The 19291-nt window shown below is 42.6% G+C and overlaps 1 protein-coding gene across 2 annotated transcripts in view; it reads left to right on the top strand.

Annotated features, from left to right (window-relative positions):
- mbd6 (methyl-CpG binding domain protein 6) overlaps positions 1-18731 on the top strand; it is a 32051-nt gene extending 13320 nt beyond the window's left edge. For both annotated transcript variants that reach the window (XM_030733418.1, XM_030733417.1), the window contains exons 8-13: positions 103-211; positions 343-488; positions 805-1563; positions 1780-1832; positions 2001-2067; positions 16982-18731. In XM_030733418.1, the coding sequence (XP_030589278.1) occupies positions 103-211; positions 343-488; positions 805-1563; positions 1780-1832; positions 2001-2067; positions 16982-17053 (1206 nt within the window). In that variant the 3' untranslated portion in view covers positions 17054-18731. The remainder of the gene's footprint in view (positions 1-102; positions 212-342; positions 489-804; positions 1564-1779; positions 1833-2000; positions 2068-16981) is intronic.
- The last annotated feature ends 560 nt before the right edge of the window (positions 18732-19291 follow it).

Below are 19291 nucleotides of genomic sequence, written 5' to 3'. Positions count from 1 at the left end.
GTGTCTCCTGTTTTTTTTTTTGTTTTTTTTTCCCCCAGCCCTACTTTATTTATTTTATAATTCATTGTCTGAAACTCTAAACCTCTCATCTTCACTCTTCAGGTACCCACTGATGCTGGTGTTGACACCCTCATACCTGTATCTCTTCAAAGCAAGGACAACCCAATCCTCCAACAGTTACTCCCCACTTTGCTTAACCCTGCTATATTAGGTGAGTTTGCACCCACCCTGCATTATATTTCTTTTTGATTGTTTTAAGAATAAATATTGCCTTTGCACACTGCAGGGACTATGTAGCAGTAAGTCTGTGTATCAGTGTATCTGTGAATTTTTGCATTGTAGGAGATCTTCCTGGCCTCACAGGCCTCCATAACATGGTTGGGATTGGAGCAGGTTCCATTCTCCTACCTCCAGTCCAGGCCTCTGCTTTGGGGATGCCACTGCTGCAGGGCCCTGATGGAGCCATCAATTTACTCAACAACATACAGGTACACAACTAGCAGGAAGTCTGGCGGATACAACATTTTTGTTTTTGTTTTGTTTTTTAAACTGTACATGCTAGTGTTACAGATTTTCCTTCTTCCGTAATAACCTGCCCCTAACTGCAAGCATCATGCTGTATATTAGCAAAATTTTAAGTAGGTGAATGTGAATGCAAGAGTGAATCCTGAGTTCTGAGTTCTGACACCACGATTTGAAAAATAGTTTTACGTGGATAAAAGGATAAAGATAAAAACACTTTCACGATCTTTGTTATTGAACATGTCTTTTTTTTTTTTTTTTTAAACTCTTTTGGTCCTCCAGCTGAACCTTGCTCCAGCCTCAGAAGGAGAGAAGCCAGTACCCTTGCAGGAAACCCAAAGCCCTACCCCAGAGGAAGACATACCAGTCAGTCAAATCGCTCCTGAAGTGGCTCCAAGTCCTGTTCCAGCACTAGCTCCAGCTCCTACCCAAGAATCCACCCCACCCTCTCAGCGAGGATCTGAGGGCAGATCTGTTATTGATCCTTACACTTCTTTCATGGACACGATTTATACCTCTTTTCTTCAAGTCAGTGCTAAAGAGCAGGAAGATGGAGCCCATTTGGGGCCATCTGACCCCACTTCACCCTTCTGTGCCTTACCTCCAGTTTCTTTCCCCGTGGAGCACCATACCCCGTCCACAACGGTCCCAACTCTGCCACAGGCAAGTGCCCCAGTCTCCCTCAGCCCACGACGGGCTTGTTCCCTGCGCAACCCAGACTTATCCCGACTTAGTCTGGAAGCAGCAGCCCATTCCCCAGCCCAAGGGACACCCAAACCCACCGAAGATGGGTCTGTGTCACCCTTACAAAGGAAACCAGTCATGGTAGAGGGACATACTCACCCAGAGCCTCCTCTTCCACCCATATATTTGGAGGAGGCCAAGACAGACTGTACTGGGCCTGCTGCAGCTGTGTGCCCTTATGTAGATGCAGGGGTGGATCGGCAGGGGCATCTTCCCCAAGTAGGGTATCTCAGTCCTGGGGATGGTAGGCCCACTGAAGAGAAAGCTGGGACATTGCTGCACTCTGAACAGGGAATGGTGAGTGCTCGAGTCTTCTGTTTCCTTTATATTCAAAGGCAAAGTGGTTTTGCTTCTTTTAGACACCAGAATGTGGACTTTGGTTTGAAGCACAGACTGTAACAATCGAGGGATATAGAATTTTGATTAATTTCAGTAGCTGAAATTAAAAACAGTGATGCATGATTTCATCATAATAACCTTGTTACGTGGTTTCTGGTTGTTATACTTTTAAAGGACCAAGCAGGAGCAGCGGGTGGAGCCAGAAGAGGAAGGAAACGGAAACAAACGTAAGGTGCCTTTTTGATGGTTCATTTTTTTAGTTGTACTCCATACAGAAAGTTGCCTGGTTAATTCAATTTTACAGTAAAAATCAGAGTGCCTCAGAGATGCAGTTCTATAATAACTGTCCTGTGAGGTGTATTTGGCATTCAGTAGTTCATACTAATGTGTTTCAGGCTTCAGAATGTGTTAGAGGACTTCAGAGACGTGGATGCTACAGCACTAGAGGAAACCAAGGCTACAGTAAGACTTGTCTCCCCCTTGATGACTTGTGGATCTGTTGTTATTTATCAGAAGCGCTGGTTGTTGATTATCTCTCACTAATTCTATTGAAATGTTCTGAGTCAGACTCTTTGCAGTCTTAAATAAAGGCCTTGTTTTCCCCCATCTGTTGATATTTGCTGTTACTTTCCCACAGTTTGACGTGTTTTTATCCATGACTGACTGTGACTTTTCTGTAGCTCACAATGAGGTTAGCATTTGTGGCTTTTGGTGAAGTACCTCAACAGCTGTTGAATCTGCACCACTAAGATGTGTTTTTGTTAAGACAGTCAGTGGAGAAACCTTAAACCTAGTATTAAACAGACCCCGAGGCTTACTCAGACCAAAGTATTAGTAAACGCTTATGTCTTTGGTTCTGTACTGGAGAAAATAAAGAAATAGATGTCTCTTTTATACATTTAATCTTACAAACTAATGTGCACTACCATTTGCTTTGAAGTGAGATTACTTTTCACTAGAGTTGATGTTTAGTGTTAACTTATTATATTTTGTAAAGAACCAATGAGAGTACACTTTAAGTACCACATTGATAAGCAGTGCTTACAAGAGTCATAGTACCGTTAACATCCTTAAAATGCTCATTCATTTAAAAAAACAAAAAAAAACAGGTATTGGCCTATTGATGTCAGTGTCTAACTCAGGACACCCCACAAAGCTGCTAGCATAACTGTAGAGAACCAACAATTTCAAGCTAATATTAAAACCGCAAGCGGTGATATCGGGCCCTCGCACTCCGCGCGCGTCGACCTGTGGCGCTCGTCGACCCGTGCTGCACTCGGAGGTTTTGTGATCGTGATGGGTCTCTAGAAAGTTGAATTCTTTTATAGGAAAAGGTATCTTTTGCTCTCGGCATAGACGCAATGGAATATTTGGGGGTGTGGTCACGGCTCCAGCATGCAAAATAGGGCATGGGTCTGATTGACTTTTTTGATGGGCTGTTTGTCTAGATGATGTGGAGCCAAATTGGTCTCACTGGGTGAAATGCCCTAGGAGGAGTTCATTCAAATAGCAGGCCTGAAAATGGCAAAAATTGACACTTTCAATTGAAGATGCTGGACTTCCTGTAGGGTTTGGAGTATGGCTCCAAGAGACTTTTTTGTATGTCTTAGGATGTTACATGAGTGTGCAAAATTTCAGAGCTGTAGATAAAATGTAACTCAGGGGCTAGCTAAAAAACATGGTATATTATGATATTTAAAGCTGCCAGTAGGGGGCGCTCTAACGTTTATGGACTTTATGCATGTCAATGTGTTCAGGGCAGGAGGCTTATCAAATAGATGAGGATTTTGTAAGGAATGGTGAAAGATATTTCATGTATTTCAGAGCAAAACTAATTCTGTGGACGGTCATACAAATTTTCATTTGCTTCTGTAGGGGGCGCTATTGCGCCTACAGTCTTGAATCTGTAGTTATGGATTCAGCCTGGGTGTGTACATGAGTGATTAAATTTTCAGCCTGATCAGACAAAGCATGTGCGAACAAGTGCACAAAAAATTTTGGTGGTGAGGGAGAAAAACGAAGGCCAAATTTAATGGGCTGGTGTGACAAGGCCGTTTAATATTTTTTAAAGATTTCCACAATAATTGATGGGCTACTTGTGTAGATGATCTGGAGCCAATTTGGTGTCAGTGGGTGAAATGCCCTAGGACGAGTTCGTTCAAATAGCAGGCGTGGAAATCGCAAAAATTGACACCTTCAATTGAAGATGGCCGACTTCCTGTAGGGTTTGGGGTAGGGGTCCAAGAGACTTTTTTGTACGTCTTAGGATGTTACATGAGCCTGTACATTTTCATACATGTAGATAAAACGTAGCTCCGGGGCTACTCAAAAAACATGCTATTTTAAGATATTCCGAGCTGCCACTAGGCGGCGCTCTAACGTTTATGGACTTTATGCATATGAATGTGTTCAGGGCAGCATGCTTATCACACCACTGAAGTTTGAGCCAGATTGAGCAAGTTGGCTTTGAGTTACAGCCATTTTTGTGTTCATGGCGAATCATCGAACTTTGCCGTCCCATAAGGGTCACGCCCTTTTGTCAAAAAGTCACAGTTTTAAAAACACAGTAAGTCCAAGTTCTTAAGGCTTTCCAGGTGAAATTTGAGATGGTTCTGCTAAACCACCTTGGAGCTGGACCTCCAAGTGTAAAATATGACATTTCCTGTTCCCACTAGGTGGCGCTGCGACTGATATTAAATATTGTCATATGTATGTGTTCAGGGGGGCACCCTCATCCTACTGGAGAAGTTTGATGCACATTGGATCATGTAGGTATGAATGAGAGGCAATCAAATTTTCATGGCGAATGATCAAAGTTCAAAGGGGCATAAGGACCCCTCCCCCTTGGCAAAAACTCACCATTTTCGAGATTTAGATTCCCCTGGGGGTGTAGGTTAGACAAACCAAATATGAAGATGATAACGTCTAAAACCTCTGAGTTATTAGAAAAAGTGTGAGGGCTGCAAATCGCCAAATTTGCATAATTAATTCAAAATGGCGGACTTCCTGTTGGGTTTAGGGCATGGCTCCAAGAGGATTTTTTGTGCGCCTGGACATGATATACATGTGTATGAAGTTTCATTCATGTACGTGAAACACAGCGGTGGGGCTCCAGTTTAGGGGGCGCTAGCGAGCCATTTGGGCGCGCCCTTGCCCGAGCCCATTAAAATACTTAAATTTTCACCAGGTGTGACGCATGTGCAAAGTTTCATGAGTTTTTGAATATGATAAAGCCCCCAAAAAGCCAATTCATTTGCCTGAATAATAATAATAATAATAAAAAAAAAAAAAAAAATAATAATAATTAAAGCCGCAAGCGGCGATGAGCGGGCCCTCGCACCCGGCGCGCGTCGACCCCTGGCGCGCTCCAGCCAAGCCGCGCGTCGACCCGTGGCACGCTCCAGCCGAACCGCGCTCGGAGGTTCTCGCAGACGAGAGAGTAGCTGGCTCACCCGGCTGCTGACGGCTCAGCAGGCTAGCCGTACTTCGCGTCGATCGTCTCCCGCTTCCACTAGGTGGCGTCGGTGAGTGCCCACTAATTAATATGTCACAATGCTCTATGTAATGCCTGCAGCCATCAATGAAACTGTAATGACCATAGGATGATGAGTATCAGTGTCCTACTGATTTCCTGTTGCCACTAGGTGGCGTTATGAGTGTGAAACAAAGCTGATAGAGGGGTGTGTCCGGTCTCCCTTACCCTCCCATTAAGCCTGTGAAGTTTGAGGCAGATCGGACAATGTATGTCAGAGATGTAACAATTTGGTGCACTGTGGTATATGAGTAAAATCCCACATTTAGAGGGTTGCTACGGCAACACCGTTCAATATTCTACAAAACCATGAATATCTTTTGATGGGCTACTTGTGTAGATGATCTGGAGCCATTTTGGTGTGACTGGATGAAAAGCTGTAGTAGAAGATGATTCAAATAGCAGGCCTGAAAAATGTGAAAAATGCTGCAAAAATGACACCTTAATTAGAACATGTCAGGCTTCCTGTTGGATTTCGGCTATCGGTCCAAGAGACTTTTTTGTACGTCTTAGGATGTTACTTCAGCATGCACGATTTCAGGTACACAGACCAAGCACTGCCCTGGGGCTGATGTTTAGAACCTATCTGGGCCTGAAATGGAAAAAAAGTCCAAATTCAGAGGGTTGCTACGGCAACACCGTTCAATATTCTACAAAACCATGAATATCTTTTGATGGGCTACTTGTGTGGATGATCTGGAGCCATTTTGGTCTCACTGGGTCAAATGCCCTAGGAGGAGTTGAGGCAAAAAGGCCTGGAAAAGGCGAAAAATGCTGCAAAAATGACACTTTAAAGTGAACGTGGCTGACTTCCTGTTGTGTTTCGGCTATCGGTCCAAGAGACTTTTTTGTAGATGTTAGCATTTTACATCAGCAGGCACATTTTCAGGTACATAGAGAAAGCACAGCCCAGGGGCTGATGTTTAGAATCTCTGTGAATTTGAAATTGAAAAAAGTCCAAATTCAGAGGGTTGCCATGGCAACACCGTTCAATATTCTACAAAACCCTGAATAACTTTTGATGGGCTACTTGTGTAGATGATCTGGAGCCAATTTGGTGTCACTGGGTGAAATGCCCTAGGACAAGTTCGTTCAAATAGCAGGCGTGGAAATCGCAAAAATTGACACATTCAATTGAAGAAGGCCGACTTCCTGTAGGGTTTGGGGTATGGGTCCAAGAGACTTTTTTGTACGTCTTAGTATGTTACACGAGCATGTACATTTTCATACATGTAGATAAAACGTAGCTCCGGGGCTACTCAAAAAACATGCTATTTTAAGATATTCCGAGCTGCCACTAGGCGGCGCTCTAACGTTTATGGACTTTATGCATATGAGTGTGTTCAGGGCAGCATGCTTATGACACCACTGAAGTTTGAGCCAGATTGGGCAAGTTGGCTTTGAGTTACAGCCATTTTTGTGTTCATGGCGAATCATCGAACTTTGCCGTCCCATAAGGGTCACGCCCTTTTGTCAAAAAGTCACAGTTTTGAAAACACAGTAAGTCCAACTTCTTAAGGCTTTCCAGGTGAAATTTGAGATGGTTCTGCTAAACCACCTTGGAGCTGGACCTCCAAGTGTAAAATATGACATTTCCTGTTCCCACTAGGTGGCGCTGCGACTGATATTAAATATTTTCATATGTATGTGTTCAGCGGGGCACCCTCATCCTACTGGAGAAGTTTGATGCACATTGGATCATGTAGGTATGAATGAGAGGCAATCAAAATTTCATGGCGAATGATCAAAGTTCAAAGGGGCATAAGGACCCCTCCCCCTTGGCAAAAACTCACCATTTTCGAGATTTAGATTCCCCTGGGGGTGTAGGTTAGACAAACCAAATATGAAGATGATAACGTCTAAAACCTCTGAGTTATTAGAAAAAGTGTGAGGGCTGCAAATCGCCAAATTTGCATAATTAATTCAAAATGGCGGACTTCCTGTTGGGTTTAGGGCATGGCTCCAAGAGGATTTTTTGTGCGCCTGGACATGATATACATGTGTATGAAGTTTCATTCATGTACGTGAAACACAGCGGTGGGGCTCCAGTTTAGGGGGCGCTAGCGAGCCATTTGGGCGCGCCCTTGCCCGAGCCCATTAAAATACTTAAATTTTCACCAGGTGTGACGCATGTGCAAAGTTTCATGAGTTTTTGAATATGATAAAGCCCCCAAAAAGCCAATTCATTTGCCTGAATAATAAAAAAAAAAATTAAAACCGCAAGCGGTGATATCGGGCCCTCGCACTCCGCGCGCGTCGACCTGTGGCGCTCGTCGACCCGTGCCGCACTCGGAGGTTTTGTGATCGTGATGGTCTCTAGAAAGTTGAATTCTTTTATAGGAAAAGGTATCTTTTGCTCTCGGCATAGACGCAATGGAATATTTGGGGGTGTGGTCACGGCTCCAGCATGCAAAATAGGGCATGGGTCTGATTGACTTTGTTGATGGGCTGTTTGTCTAGATGATGTGGAGCCAATTTGGTCTCACTGGGTGAAATGCCCTAGGAGGAGTTCATTCAAATAGCAGGCCTGAAAATGGCAAAAATTGACACTTTCAATTGAAGATGCTGGACTTCCTGTAGGGTTTGGAGTATGGCTCCAAGAGACTTTTTTGTATGTCTTAGGATGTTACATGAGTGTGCAAAATTTCAGAGCTGTAGATAAAATGTAACTCAGGGGCTAGCTAAAAAACATGGTATATTATGATATTTAAAGCTGCCAGTAGGGGGCGCTCTAACGTTTATGGACTTTATGCATATCAATGTGTTCAGGGCAGGAGGCTTATCAAATAGATGAGGATTTTGTAAGGAATGGTGAAAGATATTTCATGTATTTCAGAGCAAAACTAATTCTGTGGACGGTCATACAAATTTTCATTTGCTTCTGTAGGGGGCGCTATTGCGCCTACAGTCTTGAATCTGTAGTTATGGATTCAGCCTGGGTGTGTACATGAGTGATTAAATTTTCAGCCTGATCAGACAAAGCATGTGCGAACAAGTGCACAAACAATTTTGGTGGTGAGGGAGAAAAACAAAGGCCAAATTTAATGGCCTGGTGTGACAAGGCCGTTTAATATTTTGTAAAGATTTCCACAATATTTGATGGGCTACTTGGGTAGATGATCTGGAGCCAATTTGGTGTCAGTGGGTGAAATGCCCTAGGACGAGTTCGTTCAAATAGCAGGCGTGGAAATCGCAAAAATTGACACCTTCAATTGAAGATGGCCGACTTCCTGTAGGGTTTGGGGTATGGGTCCAAGAGACTTTTTTGTACGTCTTAGTATGCTACATGAGCCTGTACATTTTCATACATGTAGATAAAACGTAGCTCCGGGGCTACTCAAAAAACATGCTATTTTAAGATATTCCGAGCTGCCACTAGGCGGCGCTCTAACGTTTATGGACTTTATGCATATGAGTGTGTTCAGGGCAGCATGCTTATCACACCACTGAAGTTTGAGCCAGATTGGGCAAGTTGGCTTTGAGTTACAGCCATTTTTGTGTTCATGGCGAATCATCGAACTTTGCCGTCCCATAAGGGTCACGCCCTTTTGTCAAAAACTCACAGTTTTGAAAACACAGTAAGTCCAACTTCTTAAGGCTTTCCAGGTGAAATTTGAGATGGTTCTGCTAAACCACCTTGGAGCTGGACCTCCAAGTGTAAAATATGGCATTTCCTGTTCCCACTAGGTGGCGGCTGCGACTGATATTAAATATTGTCATATGTATGTGTTCAGGGGGGCACCCTCATCCTACTGGAGAAGTTTGATGCACATTGGATCATGTAGGTATGAATGAGAGGCAATCAAAATTTCATGGCGAATGATCAAAGTTCAAAGGGGCATAAGGACCCCTCCCCCTTGCCAAAAACTCACCATTTTCGAGATTTAGATTCCCCTGGGGGTGTAGGTAAGACAAACCAAATATGAAGATGATAACTTCTAAAACGTCTGAGTTATTAGAAAAAGTGTGAGGGCTGCAAATCGCCAAATTTGCATAATTAATTCAAAATGGCGGACTTCCTGTTGGGTTTAGGGCATGGCTCCAAGAGGATTTTTTGTGCGCCTGGACATGATATACATGTGTATGAAGTTTCATTCATGTACGTGAAACACAGCGGTGGGGCTCCAGTTTAGGGGGCGCTAGCGAGCCATTTGGGCGCGCCCTTGCCCGAGCCCATTAAAATACTTAAATTTTCACCAGGTGTGATGCATGTGCAAAGTTTCATGAGTTTTTGAATATGATAAAGCCCCCAAAAAGCCAATTCATTTGCCTGAATAATAAAAAAAAAAAAAAAAAAAATAATAATAATAAACGAAGCAATTACAATAGGGCCTTCGCACAGTTCGTGCTCGGGCCCTAATAATAATTAAAACCGCAAGCGGTGATATCGGGCCCTCGCACTCCGCGCGCGTCGACCTGTGGCGCTCGTCGACCCGTGCCGCACTCGGAGGTTTTGTGATCGTGATGGGTCTCTAGAAAGTTGAATTCTTTTATAGGAAAAGGTATCTTTTGCTCTCGGCATAGACGCAATGGAATATTTGGGGGTGTGGTCACGGCTCCAGCATGCAAAATAGGGCATGGGTCTGATTGACTTTTTTGATGGGCTGTTTGTCTAGATGATGTGGAGCCAATTTGGTCTCACTGGGTGAAATGCCCTAGGAGGAGTTCATTCAAATAGCAGGCCTGAAAATGGCAAAAATTGACACTTTCAATTGAAGATGCTGGACTTCCTGTAGGGTTTGGAGTATGGCTCCAAGAGACTTTTTTGTATGTCTTAGGATGTTACATGAGTGTGCAAAATTTCAGAGCTGTAGATAAAATGTAACTCAGGGGCTAGCTAAAAAACATGGTATATTATGATATTTAAAGCTGCCAGTAGGGGGCGCTCTAACGTTTATGGACTTTATGCATATCAATGTGTTCAGGGCAGGAGGCTTATCAAATAGATGAGGATTTTGTAAGGAATGGTGAAAGATATTTCATGTATTTCAGAGCAAAACTAATTCTGTGGACGGTCATACAAATTTTCATTTGCTTCTGTAGGGGGCGCTATTGCGCCTACAGTCTTGAATCTGTAGTTATGGATTCAGCCTGGGTGTGTACATGAGTGATTAAATTTTCAGCCTGATCAGACAAAGCATGTGCGAACAAGTGCACAAACAATTTTGGTGGTGAGGGAGAAAAACAAAGGCCAAATTTAATGGCCTGGTGTGACAAGGCCGTTTAATATTTTTTAAAGATTTCCACAATATTTGATGGGCTACTTGTGTAGATGATCTGGAGCCAATTTGGTGTCAGTGGGTGAAATGCCCTAGGACGAGTTCGTTCAAATAGCAGGCGTGGAAATCGCAAAAATTGACACCTTCAATTGAAGATGGCCGACTTCCTGTAGGGTTTGGGGTATGGGTCCAAGAGACTTTTTTGTACGTCTTAGTATGTTACATGAGCCTGTACATTTTCATACATGTAGATAAAACGTAGCTCCGGGGCTACTCAAAAAACATGCTATTTTAAGATATTCCGAGCTGCCACTAGGCGGCGCTCTAACGTTTATGGACTTTATGCATATGAATGTGTTCAGGGCAGGGTGCTTATCACACCACTGAAGTTTGAGCCAGATTGGGCAAGTTGGCTTTGAGTTACAGCCATTTTTGTGTTCATGGCGAATCATCGAACTTTGCCGTCCCATAAGGGTCACGCCCTTTTGTCAAAAAGTCACAGTTTTGAAAACACAGTAAGTCCAACTTCTTAAGGCTTTCCAGGTGAAATTTGAGATGGTTCTGCTAAACCACCTTGGAGCTGGACCTCCAAGTGTAAAATATGACATTTCCTGTTCCCACTAGGTGGCGCTGCGACTGATATTAAATATTGTCATATGTATGTGTTCAGGGGGGCACCCTCATCCTACTGGAGAAGTTTGATGCACATTGGATCATGTAGGTATGAATGAGAGGCAATCAAATTTTCATGGCGAATGATCAAAGTTCAAAGGGGCATAAGGACCCCTCCCCCTTGGCAAAAACTCACCATTTTCGAGATTTAGATTCCCCTGGGGGTGTAGGTTAGACAAACCAAATATGAAGATGATAACGTCTAAAACCTCTGAGTTATTAGAAAAAGTGTGAGGGCTGCAAATCGCCAAATTTGCATAATTAATTCAAAATGGCGGACTTCCTGTTGGGTTTAGGGCATGGCTCCAAGAGGATTTTTTGTGCGCCTGGACATGATATACATGTGTATGAAGTTTCATTCATGTACGTGAAACACAGCGGTGGGGCTCCAGTTTAGGGGGCGCTAGCGAGCCATTTGGGCGCGCCCTTGCCCGAGCCCATTAAAATACTTAAATTTTCACCAGGTGTGACGCATGTGCAAAGTTTCATGAGTTTTTGAATATGATAAAGCCCCCAAAAAGCCAATTCATTTGCCTGAATAATAATAAAAAAAATAATAATAATAATAATAATTAAAGCCGCAAGCGGCGATGAGCGGGCCCTCGCACCCGGCGCGCGTCGACCCGTGGCGCGCTCCAGCCAAGCCGCGCGTCGACCCGTGGCACGCTCCAGCCGAGCCGCGCTGTGAGTTTCTCGCAGACGAGAGAGTAGTGGGCTCACCCGGCTGCTGACGGCTCAGCAGGCTAGCTGTACCTCCCGTCGTTCGTCTCCCGCTTCCACTAGGTGGCGTCGGTGAGTGCCCACTAATGAAAGTATCACAATGCTCTATGTAATGCCCGCAGCCATCAATGAAATTATAATGATCATAGGATAATGGTTATCAGTATTCTACTGATTTCATGTCACCACTAGGTGGCGTTATGAGTGTGAAACAAAGCTGATAGATGGGTGTGTCCGGTCTCCCTTACCCTCCCATTAAGCCTGTGAAGTTTGAGGCACATCGGACAATGTATGTCAGAGATGTAACAATTTGGTGCACTGTGGTATATGAGTAAAATCCCACATTTAGAGGGTTGCTACGGCAACACCGTTCAATGTTCTACAAAACCATGAATATCTTTTGATGGGCTACTTGTGTAGATGATCTGGAGCCATTTTGGTGTGACTGGATGAAAAGCTGTAGTAGAAGATGATTCAAATAGCAGGCCTGAAAAATGTGAAAAATGCTGCAAAAATGACACCTTAATTAGAACATGTCAGGCTTCCTGTTGGATTTCGGCTATCGGTCCAAGAGACTTTTTTGTACGTCTTAGGATGTTACTTCAGCATGCACGATTTCAGGTACACAGACCAAGCACTGCCCTGGGGCTGATGTTTAGAACCTATCTGGGCCTGAAATGGAAAAAAAGTCCAAATTCAGAGGGTTGCTACGGCAACACCGTTCAATATTCTACAAAACCATGAATATCTTTTGATGGGCTACTTGTGTGGATGATCTGGAGCCATTTTGGTCTCACTGGGTCAAATGCCCTAGGAGGAGTTGAGGCAAAAAGGCCTGAAAAAGGCGAAAAATGCTGCAAAAATGACACTTTAAAGTAAACGTGGCTGACTTCCTGTTGGGTTTGGGCTATCGGTCCAAGAGAGTTTTTTGTAGATGTTAGCATCTTACATCAGCAGGCACATTTTCAGGTACATAGAGAAAGCACAGCCCAGGGGCTGATGTTTAGAATCTCTGTGAATTTGAAATTGAAAAAAGTCCAAATTCAGAGGGTTGCCATGGCAACACCGTTCAATATTCTACAAAACCCTGAATAACTTTTGATGGGCTACTTGTGTAGATGATCTGGAGCCAATTTGGTGTCACTGGGTGAAATGCCCTAGGACAAGTTCGTTCAAATAGCAGGCGTGGAAATCGCAAAAATTGACACCTTCAATTGAAGATGGCCGACTTCCTGTTGGATTTCGGCTATCGGTCCAAGAGACTTTTTTGTACGTCTTAGTATGTTACATGAGCATGTACATTTTCATACATGTAGATAAAACGTAGCTCCGGGGCTACTCAAAAAACTTGCTATTTTAAGATATTCCGAGCTGCCACTAGGCGGCGCTCTAACGTTTATGGACTTTATGCATATGAGTGTGTTCAGGGCAGCAGTGCTTATCACACCACTGAAGTTTGAGCCAGATTGGGCAAGTTGGCTTTGAGTTACAGCCATTTTTGTGTTCATGGCGAATCATCGAACTTTGCCGTCCCATAAGGGTCACGCCCTTTTGTCAAAAACTCACAGTTTTGAAAACACAGTAAGTCCAAGTTCTTAAGGCTTTCCAGGTGAAATTTGAGATGGTTCTGCTAAACCACCTTGGAGCTGGACCTCCAAGTGTAAAATATGACATTTCCTGTTCCCACTAGGTGGCGCTGCGACTGATATTAAATATTGTCATATGTATGTGTTCAGGGGGGCACCCTCATCCTACTGGAGAAGTTTGATGCACATTGGATCATGTAGGTATGAATGAGAGGCAATCCAAATTTCATGGCGAATGATCAAAGTTCAAAGGGGCATAAGGACCCCTCCCCCTTGGCAAAAACTCACCATTTTCGAGATTTAGATTCCCCTGGGGGTGTAGGTTAGACAAACCAAATATGAAGATGATAACGTCTAAAACCTCTGAGTTATTAGAAAAAGTGTGAGGGCTGCAAATCGCCAAATTTGCATAATTAATTCAAAATGGCGGACTTCCTGTTGGGTTTAGGGCATGGCTCCAAGAGGATTTTTTGTGCGCCTGGACATGATATACATGTGTATGAAGTTTCATTCATGTACGTGAAACACAGCGGTGGGGCTCCAGTTTAGGGGGCGCTAGCGAGCCATTTGGGCGCGCCCTTGCCCGAGCCCATTAAAATACTTAAATTTTCACCAGGTGTGACGCATGTGCAAAGTTTCATGAGTTTTTGAATATGATAAAGCCCCCAAAAAGCCAATTCATTTGCCTGAATAATAATAAAAATAAAAATAATAATAAAAATAATAATAATAAACGAAGCAATTACAATAGGGCCTTCGCACAGTTCGTGCTCGGGCCCTAATTAAAACCGCAAGCGGTGATATCGGGCCCTCGCACTCCGCGCGCGTCGACCTGTGGCGCTCGTCGACCCGTGCCGCACTCGGAGGTTTTGTGATCGTGATGGGTCTCTAGAAAGTTGAATTCTTTTATAGGAAAAGGTATCTTTTGCTCTCGGCATAGACGCAATGGAATATTTGGGGGTGTGGTCACGGCTCCAGCATGCAAAATAGGGCATGGGTCTGATTGACTTTTTTGATGGGCTGTTTGTCTAGATGATGTGGAGCCAATTTGGTCTCACTGGGTGAAATGCCCTAGGAGGAGTTCATTCAAATAGCAGGCCTGAAAATGGCAAAAATTGACACGTTCAATTGAAGATGCTGGACTTCCTGTAGGGTTTGGAGTATGGCTCCAAGAGACTTTTTTGTATGTCTTAGGATGTTACATGAGTGTGCAAAATTTCAGAGCTGTAGATAAAATGTAACTCAGGGGCTAGCTAAAAAACATGGTATATTATGATATTTAAAGCTGCCAGTAGGGGGCGCTCTAACGTTTATGGACTTTATGCATATCAATGTGTTCAGGGCAGGAGGCTTATCAAATAGATGAGGATTTTGTAAGGAATGGTGAAAGATATTTCATGTATTTCAGAGCAAAACTAATTCTGTGGACGGTCATACAAATTTTCATTTGCTTCTGTAGGGGGCGCTATTGCGCCTACAGTCTTGAATCTGTAGTTATGGATTCAGCCTGGGTGTGTACATGAGTGATTAAATTTTCAGCCTGATCAGACAAAGCATGTGCGAACAAGTGCACAAACAATTTTGGTGGTGAGGGAGAAAAACAAAGGCCAAATTTAATGGCCTGGTGTGACAAGGCCGTTTAATATTTTGTAAAGATTTCCACAATATTTGATGGGCTACTTGTGTAGATGATCTGGAGCCAATTTGGTGTCAGTGGGTGAAATGCCCTAGGACGAGTTCGTTCAAATAGCAGGCGTGGAAATCGCAAAAATTGACACCTTCAATTGAAGATGGCCGACTTCCTGTAGGGTTTGGGGTATGGGTCCAAGAGACTTTTTTGTACGTCTTAGGATGTTACATGAGCCTGTACATTTTCATACATGTAGATAAAACGTAGCTCCGGGGCTACTCAAAAAACATGCTATTTTAAGATATTCCGAGCTGCCACTAGGCGGCGCTCTAACGTTTATGGACTTTATGCATATGAGTGTGTTCAGGGCAGCATGCTTATCATACCACTGAAGTTTGAGCCAGATTGGGCAAGTTGGCTTTGAGTTACAGCCATTTTTGTGTTCATGGCGAATCATCGAACTTTGCCGTCCCATAAGGGTCACGCCCTTTTGTCAAAAAGTCACAGTTTTGAAAACACAGTAAGTCCAACTTCTTAAGGCTTTCCAGGTGAAATTTGAGATGGTTCTGCTAAACCACCTTGGAGCTGGACCTCCAAGTGTAAAATATGACATTTCCTGTTCCCACTAGGTGGCGCTGCGACTGATATTAAATATTGTCATATGTATGTGTTCAGGGGGGCACCCTCATCCTACTGGAGAAGTTTGATGCACATTGGATCATGTAGGTATGAATGAGAGGCAATCAAATTTTCATGGCGAATGATCAAAGTTCAAAGGGGCATAAGGACCCCTCCCCCTTGGCAAAAACTCACCATTTTCGAGATTTAGATTCCCCTGGGGGTGTAGGTTAGACAAACCAAATATGAAGATGATAACGTCTAAAACCTCTGAGTTATTAGAAAAAGTGTGAGGGCTGCAAATCGCCAAATTTGCATAATTAATTCAAAATGGCGGACTTCCTGTTGGGTTTAGGGCATGGCGCCAAGAGGATTTTTTGTGCGCCTGGACAGGATATACATGTGTATGAAGTTTCATTCATGTACGTGAAACACAGCGGTGGGGCTCCAGTTTAGGGGGCGCTAGCGAGCCATTTGGGCGCGCCCTTGCCCGAGCCCATTAAAATACTTAAATTTTCACCAGGTGTGACTCATGTGCAAAGTTTCATGAGTTTTTGAATATGATAAAGCCCCCAAAAAGCCAATTCATTTGCCTGAATAATAATAATAATAATAAAAAAAAAAAAAAAAAAATAATAATAATAAACGAAGCAATTACAATAGGGCCTTCGCACAGTTCGTGCTCGGGCCCTAATAATAAACGAAGCAATTACAATAGGGCCTTCGCACAGTTCGTGCTCGGGCCCTAATAAACGAAGCAATTACAATAGGGCCTTCGCACAGTTCGTGCTCGGGCCCTAACAAGACAATGTAACATCTTCATAGCATCAGATAGCTGCTGTGCAGCACCCCTTATTGATCTATTCAAGTAACAGTGAATGAAAGTGTTTTAATTTGTTTATCCTAATGGAGTGTGGTGCAGAAAAACCACATTAATGAAAATGTAGCAAAAATAATGCCACTAACAAGCAGCATTTAGAAAAACATTAATGAAACTCTCATGAGATCTGTTGAGTGTTAGGGGCTTTCAGTCATATCACATGTTCTTCATTAACTGATTGAGTTATTGACAATTGTAGAAACTCAAATTTCCATTTTTCCCCTGAACATGTGTAAAAAGACAGTTATTAAAGTAATGATCTTCCAACAGCAGACATGAGGGGAAAAAAAACAAACAGTGTTGATGTTGTTTTGTTTTGGCCAGGTTCCACTATAAACAAAAGAGTTTGTGCAAGCTTGAGGTGCGAGATTGTGTCTGAAGAGAGCGGTTTCTGTATGGTGCTGGGAGTCTGGGAATGATTGTGCAGTTCCGACTGCAGTGGTAAAGTCATTCCACCACTGGCTGCTGAAAAGACATGAGCCCAATGTGACTGTTCTCTTGCTCTCTCTCTCGTTGCAGACAGCACTGCTGAAGCCTGAGAGGTCAGTGCGCGGCAGGCGGCGACGAGGCGCCAGGTCTCAAAGGCAGTGATTGGTGGAGGGTGCTGTCAGTCAGAGCTGTTCACCAATGAAAGGCAGCCAGATGCCTCTGTATACCCCTCCATCTCTCCACCCTCATCACTACTGTTTTAGACCTTCTTAAAAAAAAATCAACTGCACTAATATGATGCTGTCATTGTTATGGCAACCACTATGAAAAGATAGGATAAAGAGCTAGTCTGAATTTATTTTAAAAAGGTGAAAAACGTGGAGAGATTTTGTGGATACTTTTTCACTTGTGTTTTCTCTTAGGTCTAGGTCACAAAATAATGGTTGCTTTACATTGTGATCAAAGATCTGTCAATTAGGTTGTTGTTAGAATTATATTAATGAGAAAACATAAAAATAACAAACAAGTACTGTTTTCTTCTCATCAGTGTGTTACTGTGAGTCAGGACGAAGCCCATCTACTTGAACGATGCTCTCTGTTGAAAGTCTGTCTGTACACGTGTGGATGAGTGTGTCCTTTTGTGTGTGTGCATGTGTGTTGGACAACAGTGCTGTTGCTGAGCCCCCACTGTCAGGCCGTTTGTCAGATTTGTCTTTCATTTCAGTGAGACCTTGTCTTTTTAGTAAGATAAACGTCTCTTTGTGCTTGTGTTTTAGAGAAATGTTCCAGGTTTTCAGAAGGTGCTGAAAGAATATAAGAAGGAAAAGAAAACTTGAGCTTTTTTCTTTTTTTCCCCTCCAAAGTATGATAAACTTTTACATGGGATAAACCAAGGAAATTGTACGGTTTACCTTATCAGGTAGTTCATATCAGTCTCTGATTACACACAGGAAAGAAAGTTTTTCATTGACTGATTTCACATGTGAGATGTAATCGTTTCCACATTAAATCATTAGAAAACATTAAATTTAAGTTATTTTGTACAAGTTTGAATCATGTAATGCTCCAGGGTTCCCAGCAGCTCAGGAGACTTGACAAGTGAATCCAACCACATTGAGCTGAAATGGACAAATCATGACTTTGAGTTCCATTTGTCATAGTTTGGGAGCCCATTTACATTTTCAGATGCTGTTATTTGACGCTGTGAAGAATTACATGTAGCTCTGGTGTTATGGAGACTGTTTTGGATGAGACCCAGCCATGAGATAAGTCTATATAAAGAAAGAAAAGGTTTAATTTTGACATGAAACAGGAACCAAGTGTTTACAGAAAGTACTGTATGTCCTTTGATTGGTTGGATGGATGGCTGGAATACTTAAACACAGAGAGTGATGATGTCTTATGTGGATCTGTTGAGTCCGTGTGTTACTGTGGATTTGGAGTGATATCCTTGCTCTGTCTCCTCGTCACTGTTTGAGCTCTCCTCCACACACTGCCCTGCCCCCCCGAGAGTACTGGCATCTCTAGCTGTATTTAAAATTTAAAATAATTAAAAAAAAAAAAAGAATAAAAGTGAAAAAGAGCAGATTATGCAATTTCTACACTTGGAGATTTGTACATATGTACAGTTAATGTGTTTTATTTTGATTTTATATTGTTAGAGAAAGATGAGAGAAAACAATGAATTGTGAATTTTTCTGGGAATTGTAATTAAGTATTTTTCTCATTCTACCCCTTGCTTTCAATACTTATGTTTAAAAAAAAAAAAAAAAGACGATTAAATTGTGGACTGTAGCTTTCTTTTTTTTTATATGGGAGTCGTTTTTTATTTAATATTAAACTATTTACAAAAAAATTAACCTGTGTTGATTTGTGTTCTGAATGTTTGACTGTGAGCAAATTCATGATGCACTTTAGATGCCAGATGTTGAAATATTCCTTCACCTCTCACAAAATTACCGTTAATCCGTGACTACTTTGAAGGATTGAGGTTTTGTTTGTTTTTGGGTTATGCCCTCTTTACATTAAGAAATAAGTTGCTTTCCTAAATATTTGTTAGAAACGCCTAATTTTTCAATGCCAAATCTGACTTTACTAAAATAAAAACTACAGTTGAAAATAGTTTAGTTCACAATGGCTCAGTTCAGTCAGCTTGCTCAATACCAGAGCCCTGCAAATGGCTCATATCAATAGAGGGTGCCAGTGGTCATGCAATGACAGACCACAGTTTGTGTTAAAACGGCTTAAGTGTGTTGTAGTTGCATTTTCAGTGTTCTGACATCTAATGTCTCGCCTTCACATATTGCTGCATCACCCTGTGCTGTAATGCTCCTTTAAACTGAAGCTTACTCATCTGTAATCAATCTCTCCTTCCCATAATGATTTAATATGAATCCAAGA

The sequence above is a fragment of the Archocentrus centrarchus genome, chromosome 7, assembly GCF_007364275.1.
Source record: "Archocentrus centrarchus isolate MPI-CPG fArcCen1 chromosome 7, fArcCen1, whole genome shotgun sequence".
In the NCBI taxonomy this organism is placed as follows: domain Eukaryota; kingdom Metazoa; phylum Chordata; class Actinopteri; order Cichliformes; family Cichlidae; genus Archocentrus; species Archocentrus centrarchus.
The sequence above is the reverse complement of the archived record's forward strand: the minus strand, read 5'-3'. Positions and strand labels throughout refer to the sequence as shown.